Here is a 21,587-nt window from a genome sequence, read left to right as displayed (position 1 = left end):
AGTACTGGCTTGAGCCGAGATTTTAATCCTGGTCAAAGGCTCATACCCTGCATCAAAGGCAGCAGCACCCTTAACCAGTATGCTATCCAGCTGCATAACCTAGGGATGGGCCTGGATAAATGCCTATTGGGGTCAGACTGTGGGCTTGACTAGGGGAAGTAAATATATGTAACGCCCCCCAGCATTACAAGCATATTTTTTCTTTATTTATGTTTACAATTTCTTTATATCACATTACAAAAGATCATCATTAGAGGCACAACTTGCTGACAAGTCACAAGATGGCTAGCAGTATACGATAACAGAAATGATAAAACACCTGCCAGTATAATCTAAAAGCAGGCAGTTTGCCCAAGTACTCCATGAGATGTTGATTTCTCACACCTTCAGTAAAGCAATGAGCACTCCCATGCTAATGAGCAAGCCTATGAATTTGGTTGATAACACAACTCTAGAGGGAGTTTCTGCGCACCAAGACAGTACAAATGGTAGAGTGCCGCTCTGGCCAACAAGGAAAAGCATTCTCTTAATAAAGTGGACATACACTTAATATTTTTTCCCGTTGGTATCAGCCAGATTTGATCACTCTGATACAATCTGTTGAAAATCAGTCAGGCATTGTTTGCGGCATCGATTTCTATCTGGAATCGCTTAATCACATTGGACGGACGATATTGCTTGATCAGCAGGGAGCTGGGAGCATGTCGGTAATGGCATTGGAACAACTGATGTACAACGTGTTGGCAGCAGAGCTTACACTCACCTCTCCACCGACATGTGTTTTCTCTCCACTGCCACCAGGGCTTCTCCTCCCTGCCTGGTTTCTCCATTGCCTGTGCCCCATAACAAACTCTAGAGGCCATGTACTAGAGATTTCATGTGTAGGTCATATAAGGTATGTGCCACCGGGTCTCTAGTGTTAAGGGACACAGGTGATGGAGAGAATGGACAAGGTGCAGCAGCCTGGGTGGAAAGGTGAGTGTAAACTTTGCTGCCAACCCTGCACCAGGTGGTGGGGGGGGCTTGATATCAGATTTGATCTGAGAGGGATTAAAATAATTTGGTGGAACTCTGCATATTCTTTTTGCAGAGACAGTCGTACTGGAGACTTTGTTCTCAGATATCCGGATCAGTTGAACACAGATGGCTGAGTAACGTGCATGAATGTATCTTTTAATCCCGCTGTAACCCCTTGTAAGAGGTTGTTACAGTATGCAAACCATTGTAGAAGTACAGCGGTTGGACAAAATAATGGAAACACCTTAAAAATCAACAAAATATATTTTAATATGGTGTAGGTCCACCTTTTGTGGCAATTACACCATCAATTCTCCGAGGTATTGATTCATAAAAATTGTGAATTGTTTCCAAAGGAATTTTGGAAACAATATTGTTGGGTGACTTGCCTTGCCTTCTTGACAAACAGAGATAAAGGCGTCAATTCACCAGAGGTTACCAAACTATTTATCACATGGTTGGTAATTTACCTCATGTGATAACTCAAAATAGCAATTCTCCACAAATATAGGCTGAAATACCGACCGGTCGAAATTCGTGCAATAAATAGTCGGTAGTTATTCATTATTTTTTCTCAAAATCACAATTCACCAGGGTAAAAAGGGGGTTTATAGCACATAAGAGATGACCGTGCACCTGTCTCTTTAAATGCCTTTAATGGATCATGCAGCCAGATTTAAACAGTTTTGACAAAAGAAAGGTACGTCAAACCTGCATAGTAGAGGATGTGGTGGTGTGCAGTGGAAGGGTGACCAGGGGACGAACAGGACGGCATGCTCTGCACTGTTTGTACCTGATGCACGTCTCCTAGCCTTTATTGTACAACCAATTTAGAGGTACATGTGAATGAGGTGAAGATTCTGCAGTTTGCTGAGCGCAGTTACTTTCCAATAAGGCCCACCCTCTCAATATTCAGCTGAGTGCCGGGTGAAATTACCTACTACAGTGTACCAGTAAAAAGGGGGTGTGACCATTCGTTATTTTAGATTTATTTATCACCTAAATGTACCTGGTGATATGTGGTTTTTCACACAGCTGCTGCAGCTCACTCTGCAGCTAGTTTACTAGCAGCACACAGTAACGGCTTATACTGTACATATTTAATATATATATATATAATGTAAATGCTTAATATTGCTTAATATGCAGAACGGAGGGAGGGATTTGTAATGGAAGGAGGGGGTCAAAAACTGGGAGGGAAACCCTCTGCGGTGACATGCTGGTAATAACCACCTCCTCCTCCTACCCACAATCCTTTACTCCCAGCATCCAGAGCGGCAAAGTATTGCATGCAAATCATTGACACCACCTAACTACCGACCGTTTTTCGCTCGGTTTTCGCATCCATATCGCTCCATTATCGCCTGCTACCGAATACTCCTCTAACTATCCTCACACAGTGGTGAATTGCAAAAAAAAATGTTAAAATACAGCATGAGGTAAAATACCGACCTTTTATCACTTACTAACTCTCCTCTGGTGAATTGAGGCCAAACTGTATTTGCAGTTATGCACCGAAGTCACATATTAGTGTAGCACTGCGTGGTTTGACCAGAGCTAATTGTTCCCAATATGTCTATATAGGACCGGAACCAAAACCCAAACTCAAAGGAGACTCGAGAACGTACCGGGTGTTTTTAGATCCTAATCAATATCAACAAGACATGACAAACACTATCCAGAATGGAGCTGAAGATGTATATGAATCTTTCAACTTGATCATGAGGAGGAAACCCAAAGAGAATAACTTTAAGGTCAGTTAAGATGCATTCATCTATGTACTTTTGGGCATAGTACCATACTGGGGCAGGTTTATCAAACCAGTGCAAGGACATTTTGAGCAAGAAGCGATCAGTTGCTCAGAGCAGCTAATCAGAATTCTTGACCGAAAGGCTGAGGCGCTCGTACTGAGTTAGCATTGCTGTAGTGGTGCCAGGGGCGTAACAATAGACCCTGCAAGGGATGCAACCGCAGGGAGGGGGGCAAAAGCTGCAGGGGTTCCCGTCCTGAGAGACTGACAACTAAGGACAAGGAGAGAGAAAACGTTCTGCTCTCTAAACAATTGTTTTAGTGACTGCAGGCCCAACCAAAGTTTTGCAGGGGGGCCCAGTGATTTCTAGTTACGCCCCTGAGTGGCCCTGTTATTGACCTGAGTAGGTGGGATAAGTGCAGTTAAAGATGTAGTCTTTCTGTGCTGATAATAAAATTTTATCCAAAATATTTAATTTTGGTTTGTATGATCTACAACAAATAAGTCAGCATTTATTATTATTAAGTATTTATATAGCCCGTCATCTTTCGCAGCGCTGTACTTGTCTTGTCACTAGCTGCCCCTCAGAGGGGCTCACAATCTAATCCTTACCATAGGCATATGTATGTATCATGTAGTGTATGTATCGTAGTCTAGGGCCAATTTAGGGGGAAGCCAATTAACTTATCTGTATGTTTTTGGGATGTGGGAGGAGTGCCGGGAGGAAACCCACACAGACATGGGGAGAACATACAAACTCCTTGAAGATGTTGCCCTGGCTGGGATTCGACCCGGGAATCCATCGCTGCAAGGCGAGAGCTCTAACCACTAAGCCACCATGCTGCCCCATGCATTTGGCTGCTTCTGTATCTTTATGTACTTTCACCGCTACTAGGTGTTGCATTTTCATGTATCCCTCATAAAAGTCATCCACAGAGAGGGACCACTAGAAAGTTCCTACTGCCATGTGAGTGGGTATACAGAAAAGAGTCCTTGATGTTGTTCTATTTACACCAGTAATTGCAAAAATACTTTACAAGGACAGCAAAAGATTAAAAAGAGCTTCCGTAAACTAATTTCTCTTTAACATTCAATAATGCAAAAAGTTGGCAGACAAAATTTTAATTGTGAAAGTGCATCCATCCAAGGACCGTAAACGGGCATAAAAGGGCCACCATAACTTTTGAAATATAGGCTTGTATTTCTTTTAGCCTAGTCTGAAAAAGAAATACAATCTTACTGTATATTGAAAAATGTATGGTGTCAACTTTTTGCATTTTTGAATATTAAACAGAAATTAAACAGTTTTTGGTTTCCCAAAGCTTTATTTGTCCTTTTGATATCCTTGTAAAGTATTTTTGTGACCTGAGTAGGGGCGGGTAATTCCTTGCCTGCACTGAGATTGGTTGCTAATCACAGCAACCCTGGTTTGTGAGTATCCTGAACACAGCATAGTATGGTATTCTACTACTAGACTACTATACTATATTGGCTCCCAGTGTCGCCTGACACCCCCCCCCCCCCCCCACACCTTTTTTTTTCTTTTTTTTCTTGTGGAGGTGTGACTGTTCAAGAACTCGGCCAGAATTGTTGATCTGGGCATCTCCTCCACTTTGTAACCAATTTACTCTGTGTTTGCCTGTGCTTGTGATAAAAGTGCTCCCCACCTATACTTTGAGGCCTGAGTTGCCCATACATCTGGTGATTTTTGCGGCCGATCGGCCGTCTGATTCGATCATTCTTATTAAATCAGATGACAATCATTGCCACAACAAGCATGTCCAATTAATTTGAAATTGGACAAATGTACCGATTGCACATGCTGGCAAATCTCGGGCCGACGCAGTGGATCAGGTGTGCAGTAGTAATGGCGTACAATATCAGAACAAGCGATGAATGCGATAGAACCCTCAGCCGCTGTCCCCCCTAATGTTATATGTGCCCACCAGTGCCCGTGCATTAGAATATTTTGCCTTTCTGGCCGCGTGCCGCTAGTTTCCACCTGCTTCTGCATTCATATCCACTCGTTGCCGGCATACAGCATGTGGTGCATGCGTGTTTTCACAAAAATGCGCCACATACTATAAACCGGCAGCAAGTGGGGACAAATGGGGTATCAGGGGAGATATTTTAGGGCACGGGCACCGGGGGCACATAAAACATTTTGGGAGAGCAGTGATGGATGTGGAGAGGCACTGTGACTAGGCTGATTCCTGAAAGGTTTTGTGCTGAAATTGAATGGGAATCGGCCTGCAGTGTATGGGCAGCCAAGAGATCTCTCTCCGATCAGATTAGATCAGAGAGAGGTCTGTCTGTCGATCTGCCCATACATCACTAGATACACTGTCCAGCGTTCTCCCCAGACATTTTTTCCAGCTGGGTGGCATGAAAAAGTAGCCTGGTGGGGCGAGATGACAGAATGCAAGGCTGGCGCTTCTCTGCTTACAGCAGAGCTGATGAAAGCTCACCTCCTCCAAAACTAGCCAGGTGGAGCACCCAACTAAAAGAGCCTGGGGAGAACACTGCTGTCACACATCAATATGCTGTCATTGGCTGGCAGAGGGAGAAAGGGTGGGGAAAGAAAAAATATAGGAACATTTAATTGAAAAAAAATATAAACAAACATGCTGGCAGCGATCAGAGCCCACTGACAGAAATCTCTGTTGGTGGGCAGAAAAAGGGGGGGGAGGGTGTGCTGAGTTGTACGGCCCTGCAGCGGGCCCTCAAGCTGCAGTGGCCTAATTTGTAAAAAGCCTGGTCACTAGGGAGGTGTAAGCCTACGGTCCTTAAGTGGTTAACTGAGTAACCAAGAAGCTCGGGGTGACCCAAAACCACTAAGACGGTATAGGGGACTAAGAGAGACCGAAAAGATTTCCTTCTTAAAACAGAAGGTACTTGCGATAATTCAGATTTAAGTGCGTAAATGTGGGGACCCACAATGCACACAGCTGAATGCAAATTATCTCTTTATACCCCTGAAGCAACTTTCGTTGTATGTCTCTTTATATCACTAGTTATGGTTTGAGAGCTCAGTAAGCTAAATGCTAGGTCAATATTTCAGATTACCGATAAGCATGATACCTAATGAACCAGCCTCCTGAATGTAGTAAAAGGCCTGACCTCTATGTCACTGACTACCGAATGTACACCATGTATACAAATTTTAGAGGGAGATAGGAAGTTGCCTCTCTAATTAGGACTCCTCCAATCAGTGAGCAGCCATCCCAAGTGTGTGTCAGTTCAGGTCTGCTGGACTTTTAGAAGTATTTAAAGAACAAACCCCCAGCTGCACATGCTGCTACTGCAATCCTCTATAGTAGATGTGTATTGCACCCAGCTAGACCTTACCACTGCTGTGTATCTTTCTGTGTGACGTTGGCCTTATGCTTCTATAAAACGGAGCTTTGATCAAAGACCTAATTTCATTGCCTCCGATGAAGCAGCAGCTGCCTGTGATGCATGCCAGGCCTGCTTTCTCCTTCTCCTTGTGTCAGCTTACAGAGCGCCCTTGGAACACTCTTGTTGATTGGTTTCTTATATTTTTAGTTTGTGTGGCTATTTTTGTTATAACTTTCTAGCAAGAGTGTGCGCCTTTAGGTCCAGGTGTAATATCATACGAATGAGCTGTAGGCTTACAGAAGTGAGAGGGAGAAATGGACAGCAAAGTGAGAGAGGTGGGTGCAGTCTAAAGAGATAGCAGAGGGGGAAGTGGGTCTGGCAAAGAAGGAATTGGTGGAGGAAGGGACGTTATTGTAGGGTTAGAAACATTTAGGATACATACACACCCAATTTTGATTGGCCAATCACTGGTCACATTTACCACCTCCATGCAGTATGAGGGCCAACAGATTTTGAATACTATGAACCGATTGTGTAGGTAAGCTGTACATGGAGGTAGTAACATTAGCCAATCATTGGGCACTCAATATTGGATGTATGTACAAGGTTTTAGGGAAGACAGCGAGAGAAAGGATACATGGGGCCTGATTCACAAAGCGGTGCAAACACTTTGCACGCCTGTGAAAAGCCCTTTATCCCACCTAAACTTAGCGCAACTCGCGCAAAGCTCCCGCGAGCAAAGTTTTGCGCGCAGCGCCCATTAAGCCCTATGGGACTTTGCACGCGCGGGAGCTTCGCGCGATCAGCAGTACAAAGCGGTGATAACTCTGCTAGTGCAAAGGTTATCACGCCTAAAGTCTTTTAGGCGTGGTAACTGAGTTATCACCGCTTTGTAAACAGGCCCATGGAGTTTGTTTTCTCCAGGTTTGTGTTATCATCCATCCCTCTGATTTCTTCATACACCTAAAATTCATAACGGTTGTTTAAATGGCTTCCCCCGGGTTTCAGCCTAGTCTCTCTAGAGGTGCGTACACACATGCGACTATAGTCGTTTGAAACGATCGTTCCCCGATCATTTCAAACGACGATCGTTTTAAAAAAAAAACCTCCAACGATCATTAAGTCAAATGATGGACGAGCTACATCATTAAAAAACGAAAGATCTGCCTTGGCGGATTTCTTTAAACGATGATCGTTTGCAAAAGTAGTGCATCGTTAGAAACGGTCGTTCGTACTAGGTTTGACATGCGCATTTCGTTATATCTCCATAGAACTTTTCATTTTAATGCGCAAGCGAAACACGTGGTTTTCGTTATTTAACGTTCGTTCTACGAATGTGTTAATTGCTCCATGATTATATCATCATTGTAATTTTAATGGACACTAAAACAGGACAGAGTGGGTTTTTTTTTTATGTGTTTTTAACGCTGTATTATCTAAATGCACTACCTACAGTATGAGTTATCGTACTGTACTGTACTGTATTGTCATATACGTAACGTTAGTTTTATAGTGTAACGGACGTTTTGAACCGTTCGTTACCTGTGTGTGGAACTTCCTATGATGTCACTTCCAGGAACAGTATGTGACATCTTCACTGTACAGAAGATATAATAATGGTTAGATGTGCACCCGTCGCAGAAAACACGCATTTTCCTGATATCTACTGTGATGTTGTTCCGAATCATTCGTTAACAAACGATTAGATCGTTACACACTTTTAAAAGCTACTTTTGCTTAAGTCATTCTTTCATCAGTTAAAAGATCGTTCTTCCACAACGAACGATCGTTGTCGTATGTGTGTTCATAGCTTAGGAGGGACAGCATGCAGCAGGTGGAGTAACCCACACCCATGCTTAAAGTGAATGTTTACCGGATTAAAAAAAGAAAAAGTCTGATACTCACCTAAGGAGAGGGAAGGCTCGGTCCTAATGAGCCTTCCCCCTCCTCTCCCGGTGCCCGGTCTCGCGCAGGATCCCCCGTGGCTGTATTCGACCAGTTCGGTCAAATACTGCCTGCGCCCCATCTTATGCCTGCCTACATTTGGGTATGTGGGAGGAGATGGAGGTCTATACCAACGAGCTGTTCCGAACGGGGGCGGTCCTTTGGCTGAGGTACATCGATGATGTGCTGGTAGTTTGGAGGAGGTCGAGGGAGGATTTTGAGCGATTTATTACTGAACTGAATTCTAATACACGGAACGTTCGTTTGACATTCTCCATTGATCCAACTTGTATTTCATTTTTAGATCTGCTGATCTTTAAGTGTGGGGATCGTTTGGAGACTAAAACGTTCCGAAAGCCCACTGCGGGCAACTCTCTCCTCCATGCTGCCAGCCATCACCCGATGTCCTTGGTCAGGGGAATCCCGGTCGGCCAGTTTCTGAGGTTGCGTCGCAACTGCTCAAGCTTGGAGCAATTTAAAATCGAGTCAGCCCAGCTTTATGACCGATTCAGGGCGAGAGGATATGGGCATAGAACCCTGCGACGAGCATATAACCGAGCATTATGCGAGGATAGAAACCAGTTGCTCCGCCCTCGTACCTGTGCCCCCAACTCTGGTGGTGGTGCCCGTATTATTACTATGTATAATGGCCAATGGTCCAAAATTAGAGAGGCTCTCAATAGATGCTGGCATGTCCTCCAAATCGATGAGAATATTAGGAAAATTGTAGGCCCTCGCCCTCTGCTTACTGCCCGTAGGGCAAGAAATTTACGTGACCACTTGGTGAGATCAGAACTACCAAAATTGCAGCAGGGTACATGGTTAGATCGAATACCGCCCCCTGCGGGGATGTTCCCCTGCGGTAACTGCAAAGGGTGTAGATGCACTCTAAGGACAAACCAATTTGTGTCACAGGATGGTTTAAGACAGTATAGAATGAAATCTTTCTATAACTGTAATACAACCTGGGTTGTGTATTTACTTATGTGTCCATGCAGAAAGTATTATGTCGGGATGACCACCCGTGCTTTTAAAGCACGTTTGTTGGAGCACATGTGTGATATTGTTAGTGGGGAGCGTAGGTCCACAGTTGCGGAGCATTTCCAGGAGGAACATGGCGGATCAACTCTGGGCCTAAGTGGTCTGGTGATCGATAATCTTCCTCCCTCCTTTCGCACTATACGCACAGAGAAAGCGCTCTTGCAGAAGGAAGCTATGTGGATGCACCGCCTAGGGACCATTTTTCCTGCTGGTTTAAATATAGATTTTTCCTTGAAATGGTTTCTGTAATTTTATCACTTTCCTCCCCCACCTTCATCCGCCTTTCTAACTAACGGCCTTGCCGGTGACAGTTCTTAATTATTTGAAAGAATACTGTATCTTTATGTTGTATAGTGTGGCAAGAAATCTGCACCTTGGGAGGTAGATGTGTTGAAGTATGTGTGGACGATGTGAAGTAATTGTCTACCCAATGCTAGATGTAATACTCTGCTTCCCCTTCAAAATACAGAGACAGGATTAGCGCGTTTCCTATGCCTTTAAAACACAGTAGTGTTGCGTTTGAGGAGGTGGAGTCGGGAACGTCCTTTAAGAAGGAGGCTCACTCCTCTAAGCTCCGCCCTGATGAAACTTGGTGTTGCCAAGCGAAACTAGTCGGTGATTGGCTGCATCCATCCAGCCCACTGACCTCCGACCCGCTAGGCGATGATGCGCTAGCAACTCCGTAAGCACACGTGGAGACTGGCGTCTTGCGGCACCAGCTACCGGGAATAGATACTGCGTGAGAGGGCCGTGTTGATGGATGGACTCTGAGCGACCGGAGTGATTCAGCTCTGTGGAGACCTCCCACACTGGATGCCTGCATGCATGTGTATACTACCCGCTCCATAGCAGGAGAAGTTCAAACTGCCAGTGCCATCAGATCACACGCCGGACTACATCTCAAGGCGGGGGCCCCCTCTGGAATACAATATCTGCAGCCTGCCTGGGTGGCTAGCATAATATAGCCAGGTGAAGCTGAAGTGCATTACTCCTGACGGACTGTTGGAGGTCGTGAGTATCAACACTCATGTGGTCAATGCAATGTTATTAGGCATGCCGGTTCCCTTGAATGAGACTTAATCACGTCTGTTCGTTTGTTGCTGGACATGCTTGCTTAGCAATTGCCCCCCTTCTCCACGCTGCTTCCCTCTTGTGCTTAGCCCTTTGCGGATGGACTGTAGTTTGTGCTCTATGCGGGGTACCCCAAGCCTGATTTGTATGTATGGGGAGGTGTGTCAGTACGGTTGGTGGTAAGCCTGGTTTTAATGACAACAGCGCTGTTGCTTTTTAGCTTCGTTGTTTGATGCAATAGTGGTCTCGTTTTCATGTTCAGCCAATAAAGAATTTTTCAATTTGCATACACCGGTGTGTCCCTAGGAGCCTTTTACACAATTTTGTTATCACAATGCGGTTCAGGACCTTTTTCCAATCGGAAAGGTGATGCTTTAATACATTCATTATGTTCCCTTATTTCCTGTCCCCTTTCCCCGTTACACACTTCCACATGCCTTCGGGAGCTTTCGGAAGCCTTCGGGAGCACTCGGGCTCCAGATGACGCGGCCGCTCCATACTACGCATGCGCGAGCGCCCTCTATGACGCACTCGCGCGTATGTAGTATGGAGCGGGCCCGTCTTCGGAAGCCCGAGTGCTCCCGAAGACCTCCGAAGTCCCTGCGGCGGCGGACGCGAACGGGGAGCCAGCGCAGCACCGAGGGCACCGGGAGAGGAGAGGGAAGGCTCATTAGGACCGAGCCTTCCCTCTCCTTAGGTGAGTATCTGACTTTTCCTTTTTTAATCCGGTACCCATTGGCTTTAACCACTTTTGCCTCCTGGACGTAGTAGCTACGTCCCAGGAGGTCATGTGCGCGCTCCCGGCCCGCGGTTTGTTAGCCCAGGAATAAATGAATCGGGCTATGGTGCCCGATCACTGATTCCTCTCCCCCGCAGAAAAAGCGACAGCTTCTCTCAGAAGCTTCGCTTTTTCTTGCTCTTGCATCCCCATGCGTCCCTCTAAACCAGGGCTCTCAAATTCAATTTACCTGGGGGCCACAGGAGGCAAAGTCAGGATGAGGCTGGGCCGCATAAGGAATTTCACAATCACGGTGCATCGCCGCCTCTGCCCGCCCCTCTCACTCTTCCTTCACATAGAGGGGCGGGGAGAGGCAGCGATCCGTGCGGCGATTGACGTCAGGAGGGGCAGAGCTGAAGCTGAAAGCTCTGCCTCTTCCAGGAAATGCCGGCGGATTGCCCCCCGGGCGTTTTGGGGGCTCTGCAGCCCTCGTTTAGCGGCGGGGATGCGGCGGATAACTTGGGAGCACTCAAGCGAACTATAAGGAAGCTTTAGGGCCACAAAATATTGTATCGAGGGCCGCAAATGGCCCGCGGGCCGCGAGTTTGAGACCCCTGCTCTAAGCGTATGTGTCATGACGTCATGTAAACAAACTCATGGCTGCCATCTTGTGGCCAAAAAGTAAAACTACACCTAAATGCAAAAAAAATAAATAAAAATCAACACATATTTACAGAAAAAATTACTGCTTACATCCCACCCTCCCAAAAATAACCTAATAAAATGTTTAAAATTTAAAAAAAAAAAAAAAATTACAATAATAAAAAAGGGTCTAAACTTTTTACAATGTAAAGATGAAATATTTCTTTTTTTTTTTTTATTTTTATTTTAAACTTGTAAATAGTGATGGATGCAAAACTGAAAAAATGCACCTTTATTTCCAAATAAAATATTGTCGCCATACATTGTGATAGGGACATAATTTAAACAGTATAATAACCGGGATCAATTGGCAAATACAATACGTGAGTTTTAATTTATGGAGGCATGTATTATTTTAAAACTATAATGGCTGAAAACTGAGAAATAATGAATTTTTTCCGTTTTTTTCTTATTCTTCCTGTTAAAATGCATTTACAGTAAAGTGGCTCTTAGCAAAATGTACCACCTAAAGAAACCCGTGTTAACCCGTGGCGCCCCTGTAAAAGTGCAAAATGTTGCGCGGACTAATCCCCGCAGGGCAAAATTTTGGGCCAAGTTTTCAAAGCCAGATATAGGTTTTGTACTAGTCGATCTATTCATGGGGATTCTCAGCAAAGCTTTTATTCTCTATAAAGACATTTCCTGAAAAGGATTTATACAATAATGCTGGCCAGCTTCTCATGCTCGCTGCACAATTTTTTGGCAGTTGTATGGAGCAATTGCCATTCAATAAGTACTTTTGAAAATAAACAAGAACCTGAGAGTCCCCTATAAGGACATGGACTAGTCCAAAACCTGTCGGTTCTGTCAGATTTCTACTACCCACTGTAAGTGAGAGCAACATGGTAGAAAAGTAATTTACGGTTTACTTTACTCTGGAAGAAATACTTCTTATAAATACTTCTCTTTTGTATGTGTTTACATGTATTTTATATTTACCAATTTTTGCGATTGTGATCCTTTAAACACCCCCCCCCCTCCCCCCGGTGGTATGATTATTTCTGGATCTTAGGGTTTTTCTAAAAGGTTTTAGACCCTAAAATCAGGATAAAATCATGCCGCCATAGTCTCTGCAGCAACCCCTGCTCTCACTCACCTCCCTGGGCTCTAGTGCTGCAATTTTATCTCCGTCCTCCGGGTAGCACTGTAACACTTTGGTGAGATCACTGACGGCGATCTCACCAGAGTGATTCAGAGCCTCGGAGGACAGGAAGAAGGAGAACGTCTACCGACGTCTGGATCCCCCTGGAGGTGAGTAAAAACGCCCGCTGCGCGCTATACTTTGCACAGAGCTCCCGGCGGCCAGCCTGAGTGTAGCTCGGGATTACTGCCAGGGAGGTTGAATAGTGGTATGTGGTTTGGAATAAATGACCAGGTCTGCTGCCAGTTGAGTAACTACAAATCATGGGACCCCCAGCAACACTATTATGGTTCTTCTCTTTGTGAATTATTACTACCCATTCATTGTGCTGTACTTTAGGGCCACATGGCTAGTGCAACTATCCTAATTCCACACCTGACAAGTGATTACCTTAATGCACCCTCTGCCACCATAGGTCCCCCATAACTAATGTGGCCACCATCCACCTACCCAATACCATAGCGAGAGCAGTCGCCATAACCCCTTACTTCTACCCCTATAAAGTGCAGCACCCCCTCCTGTCACATACGGATGTGGGCAACATTGCCTCTCTTCCACATATCAGATGTGACCACCATTCTGCCCTCTTAAGAAAAAGTGAGCTGCCATCATTCCCTCTCCTTATTTCACCATGTTCTCCTCAAGCAGGTAGTGCCTCTCATCTTCCTCCTACCTTCTCAGTTCAGTAGTGGTGCTGGCATTACCTCCTCCAGCATTGTGTCCTCTCTGCCCCCCCTCCATTAAAGCCACCCATTCTCCTCTCCTTCCTGACCCATAAGGTCATGTCACATGACCTCTTGCAACATGCAGGAGACCAAGACATAGGCAGAGAGTGGAGCCGGGGCAGAGGAGAACTAATGGGACATGGCACTGGAAGAGGAAATACCAGCACTATTGCTGTGCTTTTCTGCTGGAGGAGGGGGAAGGCTTTAGGGAGCTGACTGGACTGGAAGTAGAGTGAGCAGGCAGCTGGTGGTTGCTAAGGAGAAAGAGATAGGAATTAGAGTAGCAAAAACTGCACTGGTTTTCACTTTTTTTTTTTATTTGAAATTACAGTTTGTTTCTATTAAATTGATTTTTCTATTTAATTTAGCGGTCTAAGTTATATTATATCTGTATATGTGTAGGTATGCATATTACTTTGCGTTTTTGCTTAGTGAAGGTTGACATGGGTTTCATGGAATGAGAAGGACATCATTACAAGGTATCTTTTTACGCATGGAAAGCACATGAAAAGCACACATGGGATTGGTGTATTGACCTGCAATCGATAGGAGGAAATGCCCACTTTTGCTGTTCATGCAGTTTCTACAGGACATAGCAACATTAATTTGTTGATTTGGTCAACTGCAAAAAACACAGACTGCAGTCTTTAATTTCTGCTGGCTAATGTAAAACACAGAACACTGGCCATGTCAGTGTGTGTTATAGCTGCTTGTCTGGCTTGTGCACAGCTCAACTTTGTGCAAAACTTGCCAGCAACTACTTCCCTTGTAACCATTTTTAATGCTAAATGTAAAGAATTGTGAATGCGCTAAATGGATCATGACCAAGGCAACGATTCTCAGCTGAGAATCTAGTAAGTACCGTATACCCCCTGACTTTGTCTAAGGCTACTTGCACACTAAGACGTTGCGTTAGGTGCCACGTTAAGGTCGCATAACGTGCACCTAACGCGACGCCTGGTGCTCTTCGTTGTGGACGTCAGAGTGAGCCGCGTTGTGCAGCTCACTCTGGCGTCCGTGATGCGTACTCTTGTGCGCATGCGGCATCACGTGGTTCCGCCGGCCAATCACCGCACAGAGCGGCCGCTCCAGGAAGTAAACACTGCACGTCACAACGTGCAGTGAATATTAATTAGCCATGTGCCTGGCCGCTCTCCGCTCCTCCCCAACATGACTGCGCATGTGCAGACAGTCTAACGCGGCTTAAGCCGCTCTAACGCCGTAGCATGCTGCACTTTCTTAAGAACGTGCAGCATTACATGTAATACAACGTGGGCTGTGTGAACAGCCCACTTGTGTTACATTGCTGTGCGTTGGGGAGCATTACAGGCTGCACTAACGTGCGCCTGTAACGTCTTAGTGTGTAAGCAGCCTAAAGGAATAAACTGATGAGATAAACATGTGTATGTGCAGTGCCCAGTATACAAATAACAAAGCTGGGTTCCTTTTGTTCTTTCTCTGCCTGAAAGAGTTAACATTCAGGTATGCAAGTGACAGTTTATTTCCAGTCATATAGGGTTATAGTGTAACCCTAGCAGGGAACACAGCCATAGATCTTTCCTTGCAGGGAATTGCTTCTGAGATCAAGGGGGCAGCCTGCATCTTTGTATAGGGATCCTTAGACGAGGGCTTTTCAACCCTGTCCTCAAGTATCACCAACAGTGCATGTTTTGCAGAAAACCACAAACATTCACAAGTGAGGTAATTAGTGTCCCAGCAGAGCTGATTAACTGCCTCTGTGGATTTCCACAAAACATGCACTGTTGGTGGTACTTAAAGAGGAACTCCAGTGAAAATAATGTAGTAAAAAAAAGTGCTTCATTTTTTACCATAATTATGTATAAATTATTTAGTCAGTGTTTGTTCATTGTAAAATCTTTCCTCTCCCCGATTTACATTCTGACATTTATTACATGGTGACATTTTTACTGTGGGCAGGTTATGTAGCTGCTCCTAGCTGTTTTGGCTGTTAGAGACAGCTGTAAACCGCTAATTCCTTTCTGTGAACATTGTTACATTGTGGCAGTTTGCCCAGAGTACCGCGGTACTCAGAGCTTCTTGTGGGAGGGGTTTCAGCACAAAATCATACAGCGCCCCCTGATGGTCTGTTTGTGAAAAGCATTATATTTCTCATGTAAAAGGGGGTATCAGCTACTGATTGGGATAAAGTTCAATTCTAGGTTGGAGTTTCTCTTTAACCTATTTTGGTTCCTGGACGTAGAAACTACGTCCAGGAACCATGCGCGCTCCCGCGGCCGATCGCGCGCGTGCAGCGCACTCCTGGCTGTGGATTCGGTAGCCAAGGAATCAATGTATCGGGCTATGGTGCCCGATCACTGATTCCTCTCCTCCGCTGAAAAAGCGACAGCTTCTCTCAGAAGCTGCGCCTTTTCTGGCCGTTCCCTCCCGGATGAGTCACTCTAAGCGTGTGTTACGCTTAGAGTGACGTCATGTAAACAAACTCATGGCCGCCATCTTGTGGCCAAAAAGTAAAACTACAACTAAAATTAAAAAAAAATTAAACATAACACACAATTACATTATAAAACTATACTTTACATCCCACCCTCCCAAAAATACCCAAATAAAATGTTTAATATAAAAAAAACCATTACAATAAAAAAAAAATGTAAATATTTACCTAAGGGTCTAAACTTTTTAAATATCAATGTAAAGATGAAATATTTCTATATTTTTTTTATTTTAAACTTGTAAATAGTGATAGATGCAAAACGGAAAAAATGCACCTTTATTTCCAAATAAAATATTGTCGCCATACATTGTGACAGGGACATAATTTTAACGGTGTAATAACCGGGACATATGGGCAAATACAATACATGAGTTTTAATTATGGAGGCATGTATTATTTTAAAACTATAATGGCTGAAAACTGAGAAATAATGAATTTTTTCCGTTTTTTTCTTATTCTTCCTGTTAAAATGCATTTACAGTAAAGTGGCTCTTAGCAAAATGTACCCCCCAAAGAAAGCCTTATTGGTGGCGGAAAAAACAAGATATAGATCAGTTCATTGTGATAAAGTTATAGGCTAATGAATGGGAGGTGAACATTTCTCAAGTGAAAACGACGGAACCTGAATGGGTTAAAGAGAAACTCCGACCAAAAATTGAACTTTATCCCAAACAGTAGCTGATACCCCCTATTCCTTTTCACAAACGGACCATCAGGGGGCGCTGTATGGCTCATATTGTGGTGAAACTCCTCCCACAAAGAAATTCTGAGTACGTACTCTTGGCAGTTTTCATGTCTGTGAACCCTGTTGCATTGTGGGAAATAGCTGTTTACAGCTGCTTCCAACTGCCAAAACATGCAATGGGCAAAAACTGACTAACCATTTATACATAATTATTGTAAAAATGAAGCACTTTTTGTATTACATTATTTTCACTGGAGTTCCTCTTTAAGGACATGGTTGAAAAGCCCTGCCTTAGACCGTCCAAGAATTCAGGAAAAACACACAGGCCTAGTACACACCAAAAACCGTTAGCAGATCCGCAAAATGCTATCGGTTTTTGAAGCGTTTTTCTTATTATGAAGCGTTTTGCTAGAATTTTGTGGTTTTGTGTAGCATTTTTTTGTGTAGCAGATTACAGATATTGTTACAGTAAAGCTGTTACTGAACAGCTACTGTAACAAAAACGTCTGGAAAACTGCTCTGATCTGCCGTTTTATCAAGTGGTTTGCGTTTTTCCTATACTTAACATTGGAGGCAGAAACTCCTCCGAAATCCAAAAAATGCTGCAGCCCGGGAATATGCGTTTCTGAAAAACGCCTACCGCTCTGGTGTGCACCAGCCCATTGAAATTCATTACCCAAGCGTTTCCACATCCGCAAGTGGCTCTTAAAACGCTACAAAAACCGCTCGGTGTGCACTAGGCCATAGAGAGTAGAGCGGGAGCCCTTATGGTGTAGTATGTTAAAGCAATGGGCCTATGGATTGTGAGCAATAAAATAATGCTCACAAAAAAAGGGTTGCAAGACCAGCAACCACAGTATGAAGGCATGTGAGGAAGACCGCCCTCACTCGATTTCGTCATTGTCAGTAAGGTTGCACTCCAAGAAAAACTTTTGCAGAAGTTCGTTGTTGGTGGCTGTAAGTGTAGTAGGGGCATAAGGGGGTGTGGCCTCTAAACCAGGGAACGCACACTTTCCTCTTCCAGTAAATTTTATTTCTTTGGAAATATTTCACTGTGAACATTTTTTTTTACGGCATTAAATGCAGTAAAGCAGGTTTGAGCAGCATTTCGGAAAAAAAATGCTTTTTAGCCACTCCTTATGTTTCTCCTTTTTTTTTTAAATGAAAAATACTTACTTGCATGGATCTGTCATTTATTATGGATTTTATTAGTCAGCTGTTGTTCTGGGACACCAGTGATGTATTAGTATGTTGACGTGGCAACACACGACCACTCATGTGCTGGACTGTTGACCCCATTGAGTAGGGCGATGAAACCAAATAGTCTGCAGTGCAATAACTGAAGGCAGTGCAGCACACTTGACTTCCGAGAATGACACACATTGCTGTCTATATAATGTCTGGTGTTCTTGCACCATGTATTGTGGTAAAGAAGTGTTATTTAGCTTTGCAGGAAGCAGGTAGCTGCTTTATGTCCTGCTTTAGTGCAGCTGCCCCACTTTGCATCATTAGTGAGAGACGGGGACAGCAGTGGAGTGACCTCTAAGTTTGCACTTAGAGGTCACTCCACTTATTGTAACTACAATAAGTAAGTGAAGTAAACAGAGCTTGTATAATTGTAATGATTAACATAGCCTAGCCTTAGCCCACCTATGCCTTATTCTCAATTTTCCTCTATATTTCTGTCATCCATGACTAATTCTAACCCGTTATTTGACTCCTGGATAACACCCACTCACTCACTTTTGATGCTGGCGGTAGGTGCTGCCCTTGGAAGTATCATAACCTGTAGATGGAGATAATATGAGCACTGAACAAATCACAGTTGTAGCAGGCAGAGGTTTTTGATCCACAATGGACATGAACACATAATGGTGTTTCAGTGTAAAGCGTCGGGTGTCGCATGAGGCATAGGGATGATGTGAGTTGCCCTGACATTATACCTGGAGCTTGTTGGACCCTGGGGTGAGCAGTCTTTTTCTTTTTTCTATTGCACTGCACTTGACCTCACCATCTATTGGAACCTTGATTGATAGACAAGCATTTATTTAGTACACTGCTCAAAAAAATAAAGGGAACACAAAAATTACACATCCTAGATCTGAATGAATGAAATATTCTTATGAAATACTTCATTTCATTACATAGTTTAATGTGCTGACAACAAAATCACACAAAAATGATCAATGGAAATCAAACTTACCATATCAACCCATGGAGGTCTGGATTTGGAGTCGCACTCAAAATTAAAGTGGGAAAAAAAACACGACAGGCTGATCTAACTTTGATGTAATGTCCTTAAAACAAGTCAAAATGAGGCTCAGTAGTGTGTGTGGCCTCCATGTGTCTGTATGACCTCCCTACAACGCCTGGGCCTGCTGATGAGGTTGCAGATGGTCCACTGAGGCATACATTTGAAATCTGCGCCGTTATATGGCTGATCCTGCTTCTGCTTCCCGGCCGTATTAATTACTATTCCCCCTCCAGGTCGCCAAGGATAGTGGAGGAATGATATAATTCGGCTTCCAGCGATTGCGGGAGCCCGAATTATTGTGTTTTTTAAGCAATCTCGGCTCTGTCTTCTGACATTACTCACTGAGCGCTGTTCAGTTGTGATTCCTATTGTAGCCTATAGTGGCGCCGGCTGCGCCCAAATCTAGCAGCGCCGAAAAGCATTGCTCCGCCCCTGAGGGATCTCCTCCCAGAGATGGTCTACAGCATCCACTAACTCCTGGAGATTCTGTGGTGCAACGTGGCATTGGAGGATGGTGCAAGACCTTATGGCCCAGATGTGCTCAATTAGATTCAGGCCTGGAGATTGGGCGGGCCAGTCCATAGCATCAATGCCTTCATTTTGCACGAACTGCTGACCCACTCCAGCTACATGAGGTCTAGCTTTGTCTTGCATTAGGAGGAACTCAGGGCCAACTGCACCAGCATATGGTCTCACAAGGGGTCTGAGGATCTTATCTCGGTACCTAATTGCAGTCTGGCTTCTTCTGATGTACTGGCCTGTCTCCAGGTAGTGCTTCCATGCTCTGGACACTACGCTGACAGACACAGCAAATCTTCTTGCCACAGTTCGCATTGATGTGCCATCCTGGATGAGCTGCACTACCTGAGCCCCACTGGTGTGGGTTGTAGACTTCGTCTCATGCTACCACTACAGTGAAAGCACCGCCAACATTTCAAAAGTGACCAAAACATCAATGAGAACCACTCCTTTATTGGGGATGTCTTGCTAATTGCCTATAATTTCCACCTGTTGTTTATTCCATTTGCACAACAGCATGTGAAATTGATTGTCAATCAGTGTTGCTACAAATTGGACAGTTTGATTTCACAGACATGTGATTGACTTGGAGATACATTGTGTTGTGTAAAGCGGAACTGTAAATTCCTAAACCGTTTCACTTACCTGGGGCTTCCCCAAGCTCCCAGCAGCCGTCCTGTCCCACGCCGGTCCTGCACGAGCCTCCGTTCTCCCGCGCCAGCTACTATTGTTACCGCCGACTTGCAAGTTGACAGCAACTGCGCGCTCCGGGCTACGCAAAGGTTTTTCAAGTTCCAGCCTGCAGGACACTATAGTGGGCAGAAACGCAAAGAAAGCTTCGCGTAGCACGCAGGCGCAGTTGCCGTCGGCGGTGGTAACAAAACTGGCTGGCGCGGGAGAATGGAGGCTGGTGCAGGACCGGCGTGGGACAGGACGGCTGCTGTGGGCTTGGGGAAGCCCCAGAGTGAAACTTTTTTTAAGGAATTTACAGTTTCGCTTTAAGTGTTTCCTTAATTTTTATGAGCAATCCATTTATATCTAGCAATACCATCCTTACAATATCCATCATAGTCTAATCCCTACCATAATCATATATCCATTATTATCTATGTCCAATTTGAGAGAAGCCAGTTCACTTATCTGTATGTTTTTTTGAATGTAGGAGAAAACCATCCAGAGTTCATATAGGAAGCTCAGGCAAACATACAAACTCTATGCAGATAGTGTGTTGGCACAGATTGGCACCGGGGACCCTAGTGCTGCCAGGCAAGAGTGCTATCCACTTTTTTGTGGGTCTGATACTCAGAAAGCATTATAACTAGAAGATCAGCAGGATAGCCTTGGACTCTTTATAGATGTGGGGTAGCATAATACTCATAGTGGTTGATGTGTCCTCCAACAGTCACCACTTTAATAAGAGTGATCCAAGCAGAGACAGCTGCTTCATTTTTCCTACAGACTATGTCCTCCTGGGCCTGACAACGGTAAGACATGTTCTGCCTGGGATTAAAATCTGACATGACATTTGGTTGAAGCTGATATGCTGTAATGTAATGGCCAGGCATCCTCAATTCTCTCCACAGGTTGTTAAGGCCCTGACCCTGTGCACTCTCACTATTTCCACTATTTCCTCATCATGAAGAGCTTACAGCAATCAGCTCAGTTATCTTTCATGTCTCTTGTGTTAGTTACAGAAGTAGCTGTTTAGTTATTGCTGATATTTTCAGTCAGAAATGCCTCTAAGCCAAACTAAAAGTCTGTCTAGAAGCTGTTTCACAGGCTAATAATGTGAAGGACAAAAATCTATTTGTTGTTTTCTCTCCCTATACTCAGGACCATGATTGTAAACACTATCTTAGTACGATCTGGTAACAAGCATTGAAATGCACCTTTCTCGCACATATTTAATTCACACTTGTGGATTGATTGCATCAGTCAGATGTTTGGGGATTGACTAGACACGGTGATATCCATTACTCTGGTAAGCTGGCAGAGAGGTGGACTTACACACACCTAGATGGAAGTCTCCACATCTAATTTTAAAGAGGAACTGTAGTGAAAATAACAATAAAATTGCTTAGTGTTTACAATAGTCATTTATAGATTATTTAGTGTTTGCCCACTGTAAATGTTACTGGATTTACATTCTGAAATTCACTGGCGGCGACATCTTTAGCCCTGTCAGGTGATCTGTGCAGAATGTTCATT

At 44.3% G+C, this 21,587-nt stretch overlaps 1 protein-coding gene across 1 annotated transcript in view; it reads left to right on the top strand.

Annotated features, from left to right (window-relative positions):
• AQR (aquarius intron-binding spliceosomal factor) overlaps window positions 1–21,587 on the top strand; it is a 156,582-nt gene that overhangs the window by 65,589 nt on the left and 69,406 nt on the right. Inside the window, exon 19 of the mRNA XM_068253903.1 lies at window positions 2,602–2,771. Coding sequence (XP_068110004.1) covers window positions 2,602–2,771 — 170 coding nt within the window. The remainder of the gene's footprint in view (window positions 1–2,601; window positions 2,772–21,587) is intronic.

This window comes from Hyperolius riggenbachi, chromosome 9, assembly GCF_040937935.1.
Source record: "Hyperolius riggenbachi isolate aHypRig1 chromosome 9, aHypRig1.pri, whole genome shotgun sequence".
NCBI classification, from domain to species: domain Eukaryota; kingdom Metazoa; phylum Chordata; class Amphibia; order Anura; family Hyperoliidae; genus Hyperolius; species Hyperolius riggenbachi.
The sequence above is the reverse complement of the archived record's forward strand: the minus strand, read 5'-3'. Positions and strand labels throughout refer to the sequence as shown.